Source organism: Mastigoproctus giganteus, chromosome 9 (genome assembly GCF_048544385.1).
Source record: "Mastigoproctus giganteus isolate SK-2022 chromosome 9, ASM4854438v1, whole genome shotgun sequence".
NCBI classification, from domain to species: Eukaryota; Metazoa; Arthropoda; class Arachnida; order Uropygi; family Thelyphonidae; genus Mastigoproctus; species Mastigoproctus giganteus.
This window is the reverse complement of record NC_143583.1, coordinates 129,768,246-129,788,902: the sequence shown is the minus strand read 5'-3', so window position 1 is coordinate 129,788,902 and position 20,657 is coordinate 129,768,246. Positions and strand designations below refer to the sequence as shown.

Sequence of the window (20,657 nt, the reverse complement as noted above, 5' to 3'; positions counted from 1 at the left end):
CTCAGGAAGAATACCCCACTAACTGAACACAACTCTAGATTTTCATTTTAAACATTTGGTAGTAGGGTTATATCGTGTGTGAATATATACTTTTTATCTTAAAAAATAATTATTTTTGTCATTTTACTCATATAAACAAATTGACTGAATTCAAACATTTAGGAAAAAGGGAATTGCACCATATTTTAGTAAAGAACGATTTTATAGTTACCATTTACTTATATGTTCAATACGAAGACAATTTTCCAGCCAAGCTTTGTGTGCTGGTGTTATAAGAACTGAATGCATGTGGAAAATTATTCGCCTACCTGAAAAACGGTAAAGCACCCCCGCAGATATTGTCGGAAACAGCGAAAGTACTCAAAAGCCAAGTACAATAAGACTATTATAGCATCCACCCAACCGGTGTAGGTCATATCCATCTGGGATCATTTCGCCATCGCACAGTTTTGACACAGTTACCTAGTGAGACTCGGGAAGAGAGAGAGAAGTCGTAGTATTCTCCTGACCTCGTGCCAGTCGAAGCTTCCATCCAAAGAAAATGAGTAGGCGTACTGTAGAATTTGTACTAATTGGTTGTAATCTGTCTATGGGTGGTCTGGATGGTTTGCAATGTTCGCCACACGTTGACACTAATCTTTGATTTGTAACTGGAGTAGGCTTAGCTTAGTGGAGGTGCAGCTTAATTGGAAGAGAGTGAAGTAGACGAACTCACCGAATAACTTACAAAATAAAAACTGACTCCTCTGAGGAAATACCTCACACAAACTTCTGCGGAAAGTTTCTCGTCTACTTATGGTGCCAACCCTACGATATATGCATTCCCTTATGTGCGCAAAAATATAATTGATAGAAAAATGTACTAAAAGTTAAACACTTCTCAAGAATTTGGCCACGTTTCGAGAGTTCACTATTTCTCATTTTCAGGGCTATAAAGCGGCTTAAAATAATTTAGAAATTAAGTACGATTTAATTTAACATAGGCTAATGGTTATCTTCTTTTCACTCCTCGTCCTCTCTCACAGAAAAGTAACTTAGTCATATTAATTTTATTTTTATAATTTGCATAGATTTAAATAATCGATATAATTATATTCGTGGTAATTAATTAACTTTGGATATTATTTTAATCCGCTCTATAGGCCTGGATACGAAAAGCAGTGACTTCTTGAATCGTCACCAAACTGTTTGTCTTTCTATTGAGGTGTATTCAATTGTAATTGCAACGGGTTCAATAAAACACCTTGATCTCTCACGTGGTAGACTAGTGTCGTTTACTTTAGTTCGTTCCCAAGAGATCAATAAGTCAATGATCAGGCTTCATTTTAGGAAGGTTCGTTCTTTAGTTGGTTCCCAAGAGAGAGAGAGAGAGAGATCAATAAGTCAATGATCAGGCCACATCTTGAGTACTGCATACAGGCTTCATTTTAGGAAGAATGTGGAGCCGCTGGAAGGAATACAGAGAAGGGCAACAACGGGTTGCTCTTACCAAAAAAGGCTTAAGTTCTGCAAATTGAAGCATTCCTAGAAGGAGACTAGACACCTGCGAGGTGAGCTGACTAAGCTGTTTAACTCTTTTAATGAATTGCTGATCGTCCTTCCTCTTGCTCAAACTACACCCTTGAGGGACAAAAATTCAAATTGAGGAAGGACGGTTGCAGAATAGGTGCGTGAAAGTTTGCCTTCAGCTAACTGTTGGTTGATTGCTGTAACAAACTTCCATCCGTCGTCGTGGAAGTTGATAGCTTAAATGAATTCAAGGAAGGACTCGACAAACTATTGGAGAGACTGGATAGGTAAAAGAGTCCCATTTTAATAGCTGTTATCGAATGTATTTTTATCCTACTATTGTTCTAACATTTTGAAAATTTCACTCTGATTGTTACTTCTAATATTATCTGTAAATTTTTCCCCTATTCTTGCTTCTGACAATTGTTCTGAAATTAAGTACAATTATTTATTAAAAAACAAAAACTGGGAATGATAAGTAACTGTTGTACAATTTATTTCCTTCATTTAACACATCCGTGTGCATTTTATCCCCAAGTGATATTGCACGATTGATAAAAGCCGTTCACATTTCATTTCCCTTCCCTTTTAAAGAGGATAATGTCTCCTTCTTTTAAACAACCTGTTGGTCCACGATTGTAATTTTTAATAGCGCTCTGTGCTAGAGATATTTTGCTATAGGCATAATTACTTCAATACTTCAGAAGCGCACTGGAGGTTAATCGTTTTCCAAAGGTTATCTGCTGAGGGTGAATAAAAAAAGGAGAAAGAACTGCTTCTCGTGATCTGCAAGTTATCTTTTCCTCCGTGATAAACTGCAATATTGAGTCACGCGCCGTATTTTAATATTAATGTGTACGGTGTGTTCTTTGCAGAGCCCATCTAGAACAGGGAAGTTGGCAATACGTCTTTCTGTTCCAAGGCTCTTATTTTTAGTAGCGCGGGTCGCCCATATATCGTAACTCCTCCCTGGGTCATCACTACACGTGAGCTATTAATTAATTTCGGCGACCCCTGTGTTCTAATTCGTATTTATCAGCGCGGACCAAGCAATGGTTTATAAAGGCAAGCCAAAATTTCTTACCCAAATGGTTATGCCCTGAATTAGGCGGGACTCTGCATCGGCCAAGAGGTTATCTCTTTGGATCCTTCTGCTGTCACATTATTTTACCTCAATATATCCATCTTGGGTTTATTTTTTTTCTCTCTTTCTATTATTCTTCTTTTATCCCATGGCTCTTTTTGTTTCTTTTTTAAACTTTACCTTCATCCCTTATCCTGTTCTAATTCCTCATCTCTATTTATTTCTTGTAGCCATTCTACAAGGATCGTTTACGAAAATTAGGGATAAACGAAAAAATGCACAGATTTTCACCCAAATGAAGTCTCGTAGCTGTTAAGGCATTTAGCCCAATGTTTCATTAGAAAATCCGATGCTCTTCTTACTTCTGGCGAAAGAATCCATTGACCATCTGCTTCACATCATCGTCCAGTTGGACTTTCTTAAAATATCAGTCCAAATATGTGAAGATCACAGCGATATAGGTCAGGACTATTAGAAGGGTGTTTCATCACCCCTCAATGAAATTGGTTTAACAAGATTAGCCAATCATGATAATAAATGATGAATTAATTCATTTCTGAGTTTCATGATTTTACATTAAACATTAAACTGAAGAAATGATTTAGTGGATATTGGCTAATCCTCCTCAAAGAAACCTAAGTAATCCAGAGGATTGTGACTTCCAAAAAGGTATTTACAGATCATTTTTTATTGTGGTAAAGGCTGTATTGTTCAAGACATTCAATACTGGGACTTCTGTGAAGCAATTGGATGAAACATTTCCCCTTTCCTAATCCAAAATATACTACCGCAGTGGTCTAATTTTGCAAGGGGGTAATATTACTACACGTTACCTCCCCCAACCCCCAAAATGCTGCGCTTGTGCCTTAATATGTACAATAAGATGCAGTTTGGTTTTTTTTTTGACTGATATATGACCATCGGAATGCAACTCTGAATAAACAAAAACCGGAAATTAAAAACATTTCCGGATTTTTTTTTTTAATTGAAAGAAACATCGCACCAATTGTATGTTTCGAAAATCTACCAAATGCTCCTGATGTTGCATCCTTTTGTATTGCAGACAGCTAATAATGGAGTTTGGTAGCTGGTTGCAAGAAAGAAAATATACCCCGTCCTGCTCATTTACATTTGACATCGAAGTCAAGTGTTGTCCTGACATACAATTCTAGTAGGAAGGAGAGAAAAAGAAGAAAGGAACAGAAGAAAGAACAGACGACGTCATCAGTTATCTTGCCGGTCTCGTATGATAGCTTCTAGCGATGTTGTAAAGTGGAACAGGACCGCCATTACAGTCCTACTGTGAGATAATTGGATTATGTTATAACGACCAGACTGCTGGCTATGATTACGCGTATAAAAGCGAGATTTATGTAATTTCTCTCCCGAAGAAAATTTATTTAAAAGAGACAGGAAGGGAAATTTCAGGGTGGAGAGAAAGAGAGAGAGAGAGAGAGAGAGAGAGATCTAATCTTGTTTTTTATTAGCTACTTTATTATCTTGTCAAATCTAAGTGCATGGTTGTGGCTTAGGAGGAGATTTGCAATCTATATAACACAATTTGATAGCAAAACAAAAAATAGAGGTGGGGGGAGTGGGGTTGGACTGTTAATGCACACACGTAGTGCGAATAAAAATAAATTCGGATTTATTTTATTTGAATTAGACGAACGGCGCCACCTTGCGGCGTAAATGATGCAGATGTTTGATCTTTGGGTGTGAGATGTCGCACCTGTCCTAGTGTCAATAGTCTGGGCGGTTGGCTGCAACGCCAAGAGTAGGAAATGAACTTATGGGTGTGTGATATTCTCCTGCAGTCTTCTTCCCGAGATGAAGGCCCTCTGGCTGATATTGTTATCTAAGATGCAGCTTTTCCTCTTGAAAATGGGTGGGTGTGTCATCGATGCGAATCACTTATCTGTTTGCTGACTGAAGCCTCAGAGACTGACCTTATCAGAGGGGGAGGGGGGACAGTCTGAAGCTTTCTTATCTGCTCAGATGGAAAATAAAAAACAGATTATCGCGGACTTTAATTTAAGTGGTATGATTTTTGACTATATCCACATGTTAGTATACGATAATTATCGATTGTGGATATTTGTTGAAGTGTGCACCTCCTTGCCCATGCAGTCCCCCACAAAACATCTCCCTGCGTGTGTAATGATGTGTGCCAATTTTAGTATAAATCGCTTGGGGCAACAAAATGTTGCTTAGACAAATCAGTAGCGAAGTTCATTGACTGCAATTTGCAGAACCATCAAAACTACGTACTTTGGCTTTATACTTGTGCAATTCTAATTCCTTTTCTACCCCACCCCTCAGTTACTAATTTCACAGTGTGTGTAATGACGGAAGTTCATGCCCTTGGATTGTAAGTTCACTTACAGTAACCCGATCTCCGTCCTCTGCAACTCAAAAGTAGTGGAGTTGGAGTGTTCTTATCTGTGTGTTTGTATCAGGTGCATGCATGACTCAACTGGTCCTTTTTTTTCTTCGTCTCCTTGCTCCCACCCCTCTCTAGCGCGATGGTGGAGGAATTTTAGTACTAAGCGAGGCTCTTTCGCTTGCACACTACTTGACACAACTAATCCATTAGCCTTTTTCTTCATTATGCGTCTGTCGTTTGATGTAGAAAGTCACTGCTAGCTAATGTCCTGCCATTGGCCTCTACCGTATTTTTATACTTCCATATTCCTCCTACCATCGTTTAATTATTGGACATTGCTGGACAGAAATTATTGTTATGTAAGATTAGATAAAGCTCTTACTATTTTTGGATCATTTCATTTTCTGTTACTCCAAGAGGATAAAACATTCCAACTGCGCTCTAGGCAATATCCTATTATGATATTTCCTCCCATCGCTAGTTCTGTATATATCTTCCTGTGGAGTTCCATATTTGGTGTCGGGCACGCATAGCGTATGTGGTCAATTTATTGAAGTTTGTAAGCAACAGAGGTCTCCCTGGTCACTAAATTATGTGATACAATACAAAGAAGAAAAAAATTATTATGAACTGAATTTTTTTAAGAAAATATATTTGTTTTGGGAATTCATTTAGAATTTCATCGATAAAAGATGCTACATCTGATAATAGAAGGCTTATTAGTTGTCAGTTTACAACTAATACTGGTGGTTCTGTTTTTATACCTACTGGTACATCAGTGACCATCAAAACGTATTGGATTTGAAAAACATGTGCATACAATAGTCATCTTCGATGATGTATTTTTGCTATTGGTCGATGTCATTGCTGTACACCAGCAGCTAATAGTTGGCCCAAGACCAAAAGGATTATACACGGCTAAACAGGAACTGTGCCATATCGATCAACAACAGTCCAGTTTTGCGACCTAAAAGACACAAATATCAGGTAAATACCAGTTAATCAAGTAATAGTAGATTAACTAGTAAGAGTATGCTAATGACTTGTCCATCCAAAACGTAACCTCCGGCCAAATGAATACATGAAATCACTGGCAAACTACCAATGTATCACCCAGTCACAATCTGCACACTTATCGGGAACACTGTTTATAGGGTTTGCCATGCACCACCGTGGTTACTCCGTAAAGGGTTAATTGATAATAATCTATAGGATGCTGTGAACACCACGTGAAATGTAAAGATGTAAACTCTCACCTGCCTGGTAGAGTTGCTGCCAATTCATCACGCTGATCTTGTTACAAAAAATACTAATGGAAAGGGGAACTCGCCGAGTCTTGTACTCATGTAATGAATGCGTGTGAAGTGAGAGCACATGTCATTCTCACAATGGCCTCTCTATTTTTCTTCATTTCCTCATTGCTCTTATTCTGTAAGATTATCATAAGTCGTATCTTATTCTTTTTCTTTCTTAACCGAGCGAGTTTTGGCATCCCACATTCCTTCTTCACCTGTGGTGTCCTCCCGTATCCATGTGTCATTCTCTTGTCGATATAAATTTCTCTTTTCGCTTCCTTCTCCGCCCCCCCCCTTCCCTCCTGTTTATCCACATCTCTTTGTAAAACCATCCCGTAAGTACGTCCTAAATTGCCCCTCCCCATTTTGCCCCTAGGGGTTGGGCGAGCGAGAAATCGCGCACGTACCATTTGCACACCACGACAGGAATAACTTATGGTCCACGGGGATGCCTGCGGACAGAGAAGAATGGCTGCAGATAAGGGAGCAGAGACAAGAGTTCACCGTTCTTAATTCTACTGGCATCTTCCATCTCCAGGAAGCTACCAGCGCGATGGTTTTATATGCTGATCAGGTACGGGTCGTGGCTAAGGCTTCCCAGCCGGCGGGGATGCATGCTCTGTGGATATTTCGTGTCGTGAGGAGACACCCCTTTATAAAGGATTGTAACTGAAAAGGATAGAGAGACAGAAAGATAGATAATCTTTGACATCGGTCTTAAATATATCAATAGCAATGTACCAAACATCGAAATCCACTTCTCTTCCCGTATTTAAAACGGGATAAATTGTAATGAAGTATCCTTTGATGGTAAATTTGAGAAAATCCTGCAAAGGAAGACAATAGATGCGATATCTGTGTTTATAATATACTTCAAGGGTGGTAAAACACTTTCTTCCGTGGTCAGAGGAAGTTTTCATTGAGATAGTTTTGAGTTCTTTCTTTCCCAACCACTTGAAAATTACAAACCCATGAGAGGAGGTGCATTATGGCCACAGAAGCCGATGTGCCAACAACTAACAAACAACAACAACATTCTTTTTGAACCAGTGATATATTTCACTGTTATTTGCTTTTTAAAACTTCACGAGGCAACAACAAAAATCGGATTTTTACAATTGATGAAAACGTACTGGTGGGCAACTAGTTTAGTGCCGCTTTATCACAGACACCAAACGAATATTTTCTGGAGATATTATTAATTCTTCCCCCAAGACGCATTTGTATTGTATTGTGTCCCCTGTGGGTGTGACCAGCGATGCACCACTGACTTTTCCTGTTACATAACCACTAACTGTCAACAACAGAAAGGATCAAAAGCTGCTGGCAATTTGCCAACCTTTTCACGCACTCAGAAATATAAAAAATAGTACCTCGTTATTTTGTAGGGTTTTTTTTTATTTTCCTAAAACGTTTAATGGGGGAATATTACAGGCGGGAATGGGTTTATAAAATGTATTAGTTTGTCAATGGAGGAAATAACCGCACTTTGAAAAATTGGGTAAACGACTTTTGCCAACTCTTTGTGTACAAAACATTTAGGAATTAGTAGATTGGAAAGAGGCCCCTCACTATGGAGGGCGTGGCTGACTTGTCAAGGGGAAAGCACTGAAACGTTTTTAGTTTGATGTCATTTGGTTTGGTTTGTCATTTAGTTTGATGTCTCATCAGTAGACGAAGCTTTAGAAATGATCACTAAAAAGCTATACCAAACAGCATTGGAAGGAGCAGCAAAAGAAATCAAAATATCTGAGAGAACAAAAGAATGGTTTAACCCACAACTGAAAGCAAGTTTCCTCAGGAAGCAAAAACTGTATAGAAAATGGCAAAGAACGGGTCATCCTGCCGATCACATTCGTTATAAGAAAGAAAGAGCACATTTCATTAAAGCAAAAAGACAGGCACACTGCAGTGTTGTTCATAATAAACTAAAAAGAGCAAAAAGAATTACTAGCAATAGAAATAGCACAGAGAATATGACAGAATGCATTTTCAAGGAATGGGCTAATAACACTTTTAGTAACCTGCATGGACTGAATCAAATTGAGAACACTGATAATGGTAACAAAATTTTGGAATTCCTGAAAGATTTAAACAAGCGAAACTATTCGGCAAGAGAGGAACCAACAAGACCTCCATTGAGTGAAATACTAATCACCAAAGAGAGCGTAATGAAAGCAATCAACGATCTGCCCAATAAGGCCACTGTTGGACCAGACAAATTTCCAATGTTCATCCTTAAAATAAGTAGCCCATTTATAATAGATCTATTACTGCACATCTATCAGAAAATCATCAGGTCAGGAGCTTTCCCGCAAGCTTGGAAAAATTACATTGTAACCCCAATACCAAAGATTAAACACCCAAAATTGGCTAAGGATTACAGACCAATTTCTGTTAGTTGCACCCTACAGAAGGTATTCGAAAAAGCGCTTCTTCCCACCATCAATCAACACTGCTTCAGCCATAGACCACCACATTTGCACTCAGTTATTTCGGGTAGATCAACAATAACAAACTTACTGGAAACCCTTTTTCGCGTGCAGAAAGCACTAAATGAGAAAAAGCAAATTGATATTATTTTTTTGGATATCTCCGCAGCCTACGACAACGTCTCAACTCCAGCGCTCATTGCGATTTTAAAGAATTATTTTAATGTAAGAGGAAATCTGTTAACTATAATAACCAGCCTGCTAGAACATAGGAAACTTATTGTTAAGCACCAAAAGCTACAATCTTGCTTTACCATCTCGCAAGGAGTGCCTCAAGGGGGAGTTCTTTCGGCTACTCTCTTCGCGGCCGTCCTGGAGCCGTTTCTTGCACGGTACTACAATTTTATAACATATGCTGACGATGTAAAATTCTTCATCACTTCCAAAGACCATGAATCAGCAGAAAGTATTTGCCAGATGGCAAATAGCACAATCCGAGAATTTGAGAGCTACCTGGATTGCATCGGGCTCCGTATTAATGCACAGAAGTCTGCCCAAATGACCATAAGTTACAAGCAGAATAAAAATGACATCTCAATCTCTGTGAACGGGTCTAGTGTGGAAAAAGTGCACTCTCACCTGGACCTGGGTCTTAAGTGGGATGACAGACTCACCTTTGCTCAACACTTCGCCCATATGAAGACAAAAATATTCGCCGCTTTATGGGCTACTAGGCAGGAACTGGTAGGAATTAGGGATCCTCAGCTAGCGACCAAGTACATTTTAATGTGTGTCCTGCCAATTGCAATGTATGCCTCGCAAATCTGGTCTTCAGCTCCAGATTCACATTATAAGTCCGTCCTTGGGATCGAGTACTGGTTCTTGCGATGGCTTAACAGAGTTGCTGGCCACCCTTTTACTATCTCAAGGGCCATTCTCTACTCAAACCTTAACATCACACCCTGGATGCAGCGGACAATTAACAGGAACATACACACTCTCGCACAAATGCTCACAGGCAGAGTGGATGCTCCAGTCCTGGATAATATTCTAGTTAAACCGCGTGCCACTGCTAGACGTTGCGGAGAACTAAATAATCCACTGCGTTCAGTCCTGAACAATCTTAGTAGCCTGCAAAGATTCTTCCCATCAAATGCAGCGAGAATATTTAACTCACTACAGATAGATGCCGAAAAACTGTGTGAGGATGCAACATACCGGAAAGAGATCTTCCAGGATTCGTACAGACTTACTGAAATATGAATCGGCTGCAAAGTACTAAAGAATTGTGAATAAAAGTGAAGCTTTCTGCTTTAAGAACAATAATAATCTGTTGACTGTAAAAATATACCTTCTGTAACAGTTGTGTTAATATGTAAGTTATATGTGGAATTATTAATGAATTGTAAATATATGAGCTGTATAATGTTTGTACACAATCATAAATGTGTAAATACTGTATGTATGTATTAAACATAAAATGTGTATATAATATTTCGGGACGAGACTACGTGTTCAGTATATGTAACCCACTGCACGTAGTATCTCGTACCCTGATATGTACTTAGCACCCTCCTGGCACTTTGCCGTCCCGGGGTGGTTTCCTTATGGAAATAAACAGATAATAATAATAATAATAATAATTTGTTTTCCAAAAAGCGAAATATCTTTCGAAGGACATTTCGGATGAGAGTTTGCAGATTAATTCAAAAGAATTCGACGCCACGTAGATCAGAGAAGAGTGGATGGTATTGTGACATCCAGCTATTTAGCGTACCAATAAAATTCAGCTGTATAGTGTTAACTAGATGGCGTGTTCTTTCATAGAAATGGAACTTGCCACTCCCTTCTTTATACAATCCCTTCTATCACGGAAATAGGGTGTGGATTTGCTCTCCCATCTGTTTACAACACACAAATACCTGCGATAGTTTTACTGTAAGAATTTTAATTGCTACCTACGGGGGGTGGTCCACAGTGAACTTGACAAATGACGTTTTTGTCCATTGATTTTTACTCGCCCATGTTCTCTTTCATACTTGCATTGGGTGGAGATGGTACATACGCTCTTAACAACGTCATTTACTGAAATTCCAGAACTGGAATGGTGCGATCAGTGTCAGGAAGCCCCATTCCTCTGTGTGTACATAGAGCCAGTGGAACTCCCTTCAGCTGTGTACTCAAACTCTTTTACCCCCCACGCTCTATTCTAATTTTGTTCCCCTTTCTTCGCTCTTCAATGTAGACTTGAGATTTCCTATAAATAGGCCTTCATCTATGATGGTAAGGAACATAGAACTCAATTAATGATTGTAGTCGATTTTCGCATGCTGTAAACTTCGACTATGGTATCATGCTAATTGGTTTCTTTCATTTGCCATCTCCTAACTATTACGTTAAATAACCTCACACATAATTCGGCAGTTATCCAATGAGAATAGAGGATCTATCTGGAATGGTACCTTTTGGTCATTACATCAAATTAGCACGCATGTGTACAAATGTGTTTACGTCCTTTTAGCCTACTTATTATCCGAGTACTGTGAAATGAAAGAGAGTTAGTAATGTGGCATTTTGTTGTCACATTTGCCACACACGAAGCACCAGAGTGAATAATCCGGAGTGTGTGTGACCCTCTATTAAATTTACGAATGGCGTGCGGAAAAAGTGCTTTTGCATTCCTTAATGTTTTTGTTACACACACACACACACGAATGTACATTTTTTTCTCATTTATGAAAGTAGGGGATGAACAGAGAAGAGGGGGAAAGCAACCAAGGCACACCTACCCAATTGTTTTAGGCGTCAGTGACCGCAGCGCCACCAAACCGTACAATAGAAACATTAGTTACGGGAGGGCCAGTGTTCCAGTAGAGTCACGAATCTGACGAAGCTGTTGAGCACACTACTTAAGAATCTTTACAAGTCCTTACTTATGAAAGAGGTGGGGACATGGCGAAAACGTTGAAGGACACCCGGGTTGGCCGACAACCGGCGTCTTGTGAGCGGTAAGAAGAAGAAAAATGTAAGAAAAAAAAAAAGGAACTGCGCGAAACCAGTACTTAGTATCATCCCAACAGTCCTTGCCTTGGCCTACATATGGCAATACCTCGGTAAGGCCCTCCCTACCTTCGGATGTGTGGCGAAGCAATACGGACGGTCAGGTATCACTTTTGTGTTTTTCTTACTGTCGATCTTTGGATGCTGAAGAGAAACGCGTGCCAAGACGCCCGCCTGCTTTAAGCACGCAGATTCTAGTTGGACTTGGTGCAATGGGTTTTTCCTTCCCGCCTTCTTCCGGTGGGGGGTTTTTAGCAGAGGGGGGAAATCGTAACGGAGGTTGCTACGATATGTAATCGTTTGCTTTTAATCTACACGCGATTGTCCCTGAAACAAAACCACTCCTGTACGCTAAACGGATCTATCCCCCTATTTTCCCCCCTTTTGATTTTTAAGAACGAATTCCACCCCGAATTAAGGTACCACTTCCGGCTTTCAAGGTGGTTTACTTTGAGTGGGAAAAGATGAGATCCGTTTTTCCTGAGGGGATTATAAAACCCAAATGGGATGTAAACACTGCGCCAACGCTTACAGATCAAGTAGGATAACAGTAGACGGATTGGTTATGTCAGGGCACAAGCGAAGATGCTAGGAATCGTCTCTGAAGGTCATGTGATCTTCAAAGCGTAATGGAACTTACAAAAACGGTTTTATGAATAAGTATACAACATTAACTTGTATTTAAACCTTTTGGGAAACGAAAAAGGTTTGTGGTCAGACCTGGTTTCATTTCTAGTCTATTACTAATGGCCAAATATTCAGTCCGGTCTGTTAAAAAGCCTTTCGACTTCAGACATGAATTCAAAAATTTTTAACATAAGGTGAGGATTGTTGTTTTTTACTCCACGTTTCTCGATTATGATTAGATAGTGTCTTGTGAAGACCCCAAGAGTCGGGTGACACACTTCGTGATCGACGGATCATAAAGATTAGTGCTACACAAATTAAGAACCCTACATACGTGTTTATGTCCCAATTTGTTAGTGGATAGCACCAAAAAGAAGTTTAAGTGGACAGATGCTCTTCCACTATATCCTGGTCATCCAAACCCGAAAGAAGAAAGGGGTGGTGCGATTTTTCCACAGACAGGAATATTTTCAAGGTCGACAATGCCCACCTGTCATTAGAAATGGGACAGAACACTTTGCGAAACAGTTCCTAGTATATTCGCGAGGGAATATCCTGCAAAAAGGGAGGATTACGGGTGGGGGTGGAAGTGGTTTCTTAAGAAGGCAACCCACATATTGTTAGAGATTTGTATGAGAATGTTGCGACCGGTGACCCCGGCGACCTTTAATGCGTGGGTTACGGAGGCGTGACCCTTCGTAATGAAGCCAGAACACGGAAGGCACGGGTTGGCACCCGACACAAACACACCCCTGCTCACGATCGCTGCGACTTCATTATTCTAGCGCTTGCATGGAGGCCGTGCGCAGTTCATTATTTTATAGCGATCCAGCGGCCGCATCTGACTGCGCTTCTTCCTGCCTGTGATTAACCATGATTTTTTTTCTCTTTTTCCCCCCTTTTTTTTTGTTTTCCTGTCACAGATACCGGCTCCGATGATTATCCTGCCGTTTCCATAGAGGCCGTGAGCAGGACAGGCACAAGCGCTCTCTTATCACTCCAGAGGATAAAGGAAGCATCGATGTAAGTAAAAATTTCCATTGTCTTTGCGCGAGCCTCCAAAACAATAGTGCAATTTGGGATTGTGTAGGTGGGACTGACGGGGACGAGAGCAATGCGTACTTGTTCCCGTCTGTACAGGTCAGAGTTCAGGGTCAATAGAAACTTGGGTAACACTTCGGTACTGAAAAGATAGGACTGTAAGAGGGGGTGGTGAGGGGCAATGATATTCGTAAATGGGAATGTGGAACGTGAACTTGATATTGCACGTACCACCAGAGACATCACATCCCCATCCAACGTGTTGTTATGAGAAAACCTCCAGTTATTTCTTCTCAGCAATTTCATGACGCTATTAATAGGTTTCCTACTCCAAAAACGTTATTATCTTCATTAAATTTGAATTAAAGTTTCATTTTATGGTGAATCGAGTAAAAAATATATAATTCTTTAATTACATTTCATTTTTCCTTTATTTACATATTCAAATGCACTCTGGACATAACTTTTAATGTTTAAATGTGTTCTTGAACTGGGGTGGCTCCCAGACATAAGCCCAACTCCACCATGGATGCCTGTGATAGTATAAAATCTCTACAGAACAGGCCTGGAAGAGTATATTGTGTCACCTAGGTCTACTATCACTGTAGCGTATGAAATCCTGCACCCGGTTGCCCATACCATGGAGCCAGCATTTAAAAAAAAAAAAAAAAAAAAACTATTAGTCTATTCTCTCGATGGCACAACCACAAACTTCAAGTTGAATCCCCCAGAGCCAAGAACCAAACTCCAAAAAGTCACAGTTCATCTGAATAATTACTGGAACATCAAAGTCTAAATAAAGATACCAACCAGCAGTTGTCCAACTGTCCATCATGGAAAACTAGAGCACCAAACCCGACAATGTGAATCAGGTCCAGCACCCCAAAATCCAGACGTTACTCCTGATCGCAAAAAAATCCATAATTACAGTACTTCCTTCTTAGACTACTAGACGGCGCTAATATAAAATCGTGAATTATATTTAAATGAACAAATATGGTACAAACACCAGCCACCAGGCGGTTTTGGAGCTCGAATAGGCACAGTGTGTTGCGTAGAAAAATGGGTGGAGCATAATTAACCCGAATCTCCCCTTCCCAATAATATAGCTCGCTTAATGTGAAAAATGTTCGAATGATATTTTCATTGATAGACTGTATCCGTTAGAAACGGCGTGTCGTAAATGTACGCCCGGTCCCTGTGTGAGGTACTGTTACTTTGTAATGGATCTATTTGCTCTCCCTCTAATACGCGTGTTAATACTTGCCTCACGTTCTCGGGAAAGTGTTGTCCGTCGTGATCTGCATGATTTAAACGCGTAGTGCACCTCGTAAAATCGAGAATAAAGCGACTCGTAAAAAGTTGAACCGAGGAAACTGTACTACTTTGAAGCAACGCTAGGGGGAAGGGGACTTCGTTAGCATTAAGAACAACTACTCCTTCTTATAAACGCCATCTTACACTTTGTAATTATTACAGCTGTCAAGTATGGGAACTTATCTACTGCCATGTCAGTTGCTCAAGAAGTTTCCACTTTCAGTTTCCGTACATTATTGACCACCATCATTGTGGATTAATTTACCAACTACGCAGTCTGGCCATCCTACGTAAGTCAAGTGGAAGTCCCATACTGTCCTATATTAGTTCCTCCTGCATCCCCGATTATTTTTTTGTCCTCTCACCCTTCCACCTCCACAAAGAAGGGTGTAGGTGGCGAAACCTTGTACGGTTGTAGGTGTGGCACGGCGAGACCAGGTGAGAGGGACGCCTCGCCACTAAGGGGGGACGCGGATCTGGGAACGGCCGAACTCAAGTCACGAGCTGTAGTCTCCGGTGCCGCTCTCCCGTACCGGGTACTTTGGTGGGTGGGGCGCAGCATGAAGTCCGCGTTGTGTGCGTGTCTGTACTCCACCCTTACCAGACTCCGGTACAGAGCGGCAAAAGAGGGGACCTTTTTCCCAGCACGCAGTTGTCCTGGGCCCTGCCGACACACCCACCGCGGGTCAGAGGTCACAGTTCAGGGGGCAGGCCGTGGCTCGTGCGGTGAGCCGGTACCATCCCACGTCTCGTGAATCGTCGTGAGGATGATGTGTTGTGTGCACTATGGGTGCTGCGTTTGACGGAGGTATGTTAAAAGAGCCATCCGTACCAGCGTGTTCCGATGACCCGGTTCGCACATTGTTGCAGTGGTGGGAATAACCCAGTTTGGTGAATCCGACTGGCACGACACCTGACGGAATTTCGAGTTATTATCTCCACTGATATCTTTAGGACGTCGCTCGTTACGATTCGTATAAGTACGTCTGTTATGAGAACGCATGCGCATGCTCGCTGGACTGTCCAAAATTGATTTCATCTAGCAGACATACCAAAGGGTAATTGCATTGCATCTGACTCTGATACTAGCGATTGATCAATTGTCTGTTTGCCATTCTCACCTATTTGTTTCAGATTTTGGGATCGTCCATCACTAGCTGTCGTTTGGTGTCCTAATATCGTGCCCTATTAGGACACCAAAACCCTTATAATAAGATCCTTTTCTCTTCTCCTATGATGGCAAGAATAAAACTTGAACTTTCTTTCACTGCCCTCTTTCGGGAATATTATGTTCATCGAGTGAGGGAGTTCGCGCAGCCTGCACCTGTTTATTAATAGTCACGAGCGTATTTAAACTTCGCGATCTTCCGGAACATCGCTACCAACACCTTTATCTCTTCCACCTCTGCGCTATATTTGGCACTCGAGCCAGTAATTATGGAGGTGCTGTTTTTCTTTCTTATTTCTCCTTCAAATTATAAGCTCCTGGTCATTATGTCTTACTAAATTAATAATAATTGAAATAGCGAGAAGTCCATGATATATTTAATATTAAAATCCTAACTTTCTTTTGAGCATTTATCTAACCGGGATTGTTTCAAAATCTCCATCTTTATCAAGGAGAGACATCTGAAGGAGACGACACTAGACAGGAACCTCGCCAATGCTGCTAGCTAGCTACAGGGATGGGGAAGGGTGGGTTTTAATTACAACTAAACCCGCTATTGTTTGGAGACACAAACACGGGGCCAGACGTGACTGGATTACGTGGCGTGTCCTGTTTGCGTCCGAATCCCGCGAGGAGAAAAACATTTCGAATTAGTGTGGAACCGAGTGGGGAGGAGCTTCCACGTGTACAATTAACTAGTTTAAAAAAAAAAAAATGCACGTAATAAACATTAATCGCATTAAACCGAAACCCAGTACTGGTTTTAAGTGTTCTGGAACCAATTGTTACTCATTACTGACAGGGAAACTTTTGGGACCCGATGGGGAGTTACTTTAGACGAGGGCACCGGATAATTACTGCGAAACAGTTCTATATTTATCCCAGAATGAGCCTTTAATAAGCGCGACAGCTCACGGCTTTGGCGTTAGAGTTCAGTTAACCTTGTTGTCCGCCAGATGTCGCATTTCCAACCTCAAATCACATTAGAAGCGTGCGCACCACACTCTCCCAGGCAATCTCAGTCGTCTTGTGGAGAGTAAGGTCATTAACTCGCAAACATAGGGTGTTGCCGAGCAACCTTAATTAACCTAATTACCTCCGAGGGTTTTGACAGAGAGGACAGTGGGAGAGAGAGAGAAAGAGAGAGAATAAGATATCTTGGAGAAATGATGCGTTGCTCCAACTTCCATATCGTACACTTAAGCTTTCTTTATTAGCGCGTTCAGTGCAATTAGGTTATGGATTTCTTTTCGGGTTGATTGCCTTTAACGCCATCTACTGGCCATGACAGAAATGAATTACATAATAGAGAGAACCAGTTGCTCGTTTAGGTAGGACACATGTTGACGACAGCGTGCAGTTGTGGTGATTATTCGTATTTGACGGTAGGGGGTTGGCAGGAACTTTTTTTTTTTTCTGCTTGGCGCAGATGGATTCTGTACACTTACATTAGATACAAAACGCGAAGAAATGATTCTCAGTCAAACTTCGGGTGAGGTTGACCTGCACTGGCCTCGCCCACCATTCTGTAAGGAGGGTGACCAGCTGCAGCTGTTTCTACAACTGAGAAAGGTGATTTACGTCACAGAGAGAGGGAGGGCGCAGCTGGATCAATTCTCATACCAACTGTCGCTTGCTTGTTGTAGACGTATGGTTGTCTAGAACAGGGGAAAACAAAAACTCCAGTCCTGACTAATCGTGTTACCAATAATTTGCTAAGTCACTATATTTAGTCTAAATTATGGAAAATTCAACTTTTGCACAACCGTTTAGATTTTAAATCTTGCAGGACGAGTTGGCACTCAATTTTTTTCCTTAAAAATCCAAATATGAATGATTCCAGAACAGCATTAAAAAGAAAGAAAGAAGTAATTTGTAGTTAAGAGCGACCTGTGAGATACGCAACACAATGACACCATATGTGGGTTGTGACTGAGTTTTCGCAAGCTCCACGAACGGCTATCTTTCGTTCTCCTCCGACATACAATAGGAGCTTGGGTGCCTTTGTACCGGGTGAAAGGCACGTGCTAAAGGTTCTCCGAAAACGCAAAGGATTTTGAGTTTTAAAGCTCTTCAGATTTGTACCTTGAAGGAAACATTTAATTATCGCTTTTGTGCTGCATCTGTCCCAGTATGCGGGTTTCCTTGCGATATAAGATAAGAGTGGGTCACCTCGACCCCAGTTGGTATTTCAAACCTACTAGAGAGAATGCAGGCTCCATTCACAGTCGAAATAGACTATCTCTCCCCCCCCACTCCCTCTATCCCCCGTTGGCACAGGTATCACGAGATCGGCCACCCGGTTTCGAATTCGTCACTTCGAGACCAATCACCAAGCGAATTGAACTGTCCAAATTCGTGGCCCACATACAGCATTTCTTTCCCTTTGAATCCGATTTACTAATCACCCCTCCCCCCTTTTCTGTCTACTAAGGGGAGGGAGGGAAATTGATGGCCACTGTTACTGCCACTGCGATGGTAGAGGGCGTTTGCGGAACCGGAGCAGACGATAATTATCACATTACCGTAATACAGAGTTGTTTGTTTCTCATTTCCCACCTCCAGGGAAAAGGGTGGTGCTGGGATCGTTACCGTTCCCTGACCGACAACAGTGCGTGATGGCGGGAAGCTAGCGGCAGAGGAAACGCGGTCAGTTTCTTCACGTTTTTCTTTCTGTGGCGGTTGGAAAGGGTTAGGTGGGGTGTGATGGCGAGGGATGTGAAAGGGAAGTAAAAAAAATACATCGAAAGAGCGAGCTGCTCGAGCGAAACCTTTTCTCCCCTCTTTGGAAGTATTTATTTCAACCCCACCTCTCTTCCGTCGTGTCAGAAAAGGTAGGAGAGGCCGTAATCAAAATTTCCGAACCGTTCCGGAGCTCGTATTTTGTTTACTAATCCTCGAGAGTGGGGAGCTTCCGGTAGGGCAGATAACGCGTTGATCAGTCAGTAATTCAGACCATGAGAAAGTTTTATGTGAGGAATTTTAGAAGTTGAGACACCCTGGGACTTCCAGAGTGGTCCATGGGGATTGTCTTAAATTACTGTATCCATCTGGACTATCTTGTTGCCCCCTCGCTGGGTCTTGTTGGAGAAAGGAGGCAACTGACATCACGCACCCAACTGGATCTTGGTGTTGAGAGTGACATCAGCCAACGGAGTCAAGACGATTTCTTCAAGATCTGCTGTTAGCCACGAAAAGTTGCTAAGTTGAAGGCAGACCACATTAACATAGCCTAATCTACGAGGAATATTTGAAGCATATCAAGTTCTCCCTTAATTTGGAGACCATCAGGATTGGGACAGTGTATATATATAAAGATTATAAATAAATAAGGTTTAAAAGTAAATTGTATAATAAAACTAATACAGTATGTACAATGATGGTACAGTTTTATCAGGAGATTAATCCAAGACTAGGATTTTCATGGTTAGCCAGCCTCTCAAACTTCATATCTTGTGCAGATTCGCATCTTACTTTTTATTCCCTTGATGTGTAAAATAAATTCGCGACCCTGCTTGTAACCCTAGCCCAATTTGAAGAATGACCATTCGTAACAACCCTCTACGTCTTGTCAGTAATCTTAATACACCCAACCTCTCTTGAGGAAGTGTCAACTACTTGGTTAAAGTCGAATTATATGTGTCGAAATTATTTCTGGCATCCAACCTCTGCGTGACCACGTAACAGCAGTTTATCAGATTGGACAAACAAAATTTTTCCCTGTTGTGATCGACTTAGGGTGTTATACCTCTCAATACTTACTCAGATATCGACCAAAGGAGTGAGCCGTTGATCTCCTAAATGGGCGCCTTTGCTGAAATTCCTTGAAGTGTTATACCTTTACGTTCTTGTAGACTGGTTTACATGTTTTACGGAGGAAAACCCTGCACTTCTGCACGAGACCAGCTAACTACAGTCACGTAGTTAGCGAATCGGTTTCTAACTTGGACTTTTGCAATATTCAAGCAATGACCTCAAACGGAGGGAACAGAATTTAACTCCGTTGGGTTATTCGGGGTTTTTCACTCCACACAACAATGCAAATCTGTTTATGAACACATATAATGCTCAACGGCCCAATATGGCCATATTGCCTGAGTAATATAATAATGAAGTTAAAAAACAGAGAAATTAATTGAGTGTACAGACCATTAGTTACAAAATACACATTGAATTGAGTGAGAGAATACATTGATCGGGACTCAGGTTATAAAAGTAGGGAGTATTCTTTTCCTATATTGTCGATCCTGACTAAATTTGTTGAAGTCGACATCTAGATCCTGGACGCGTGATAACATCTGCTGAGGAAGGAACCGATCCGACAAGTGATGGTGGATTTGCTCGCAGATGAGTCACTGGGATCCTCCATGCACAGTTGTCCCAGAAGGTGGGAGAGGAGGTGAGACCAGTTATGAGCTTGACCATAATGACGAGTCACGTAATTGTGGGTGATTAGTGTGTTGGCCATAGCGGTGATTCGGAGTTTGTGGCAAGTGAGTAAAACAAAACAAAACTAAAGTAACCAAACCAGTGTTCTCCTCCGAGTATTGGCTCCATTTGAGGAGCTAATAGTCGGAGGAGAACACTGGTTTGGTGGTAGAAGGAGATGCGGATGCCCAAATCTCTGCAGCGTAAAGAGGGAGATAAACAATTGTTGAAATGTATCTGACCATGGTGGATTTGTATGTTAAGTGTTTCAGATGCTGATTGCATATCCATCTCAGTCTAGCGGCTTTTG

General features: G+C 41.2%; 1 protein-coding gene across 1 annotated transcript in view; it reads left to right on the top strand.

Annotated features, from left to right (window-relative positions):
• LOC150080727 (uncharacterized) overlaps positions 1–20,657 on the top strand; it is a 269,174-nt gene that overhangs the window by 223,054 nt on the left and 25,463 nt on the right. The window contains exon 6 of the mRNA XM_090381152.1: positions 13,317–13,416. Within this exon, the coding sequence (XP_090237278.1) occupies positions 13,317–13,416 (100 nt within the window). The remainder of the gene's footprint in view (positions 1–13,316; positions 13,417–20,657) is intronic.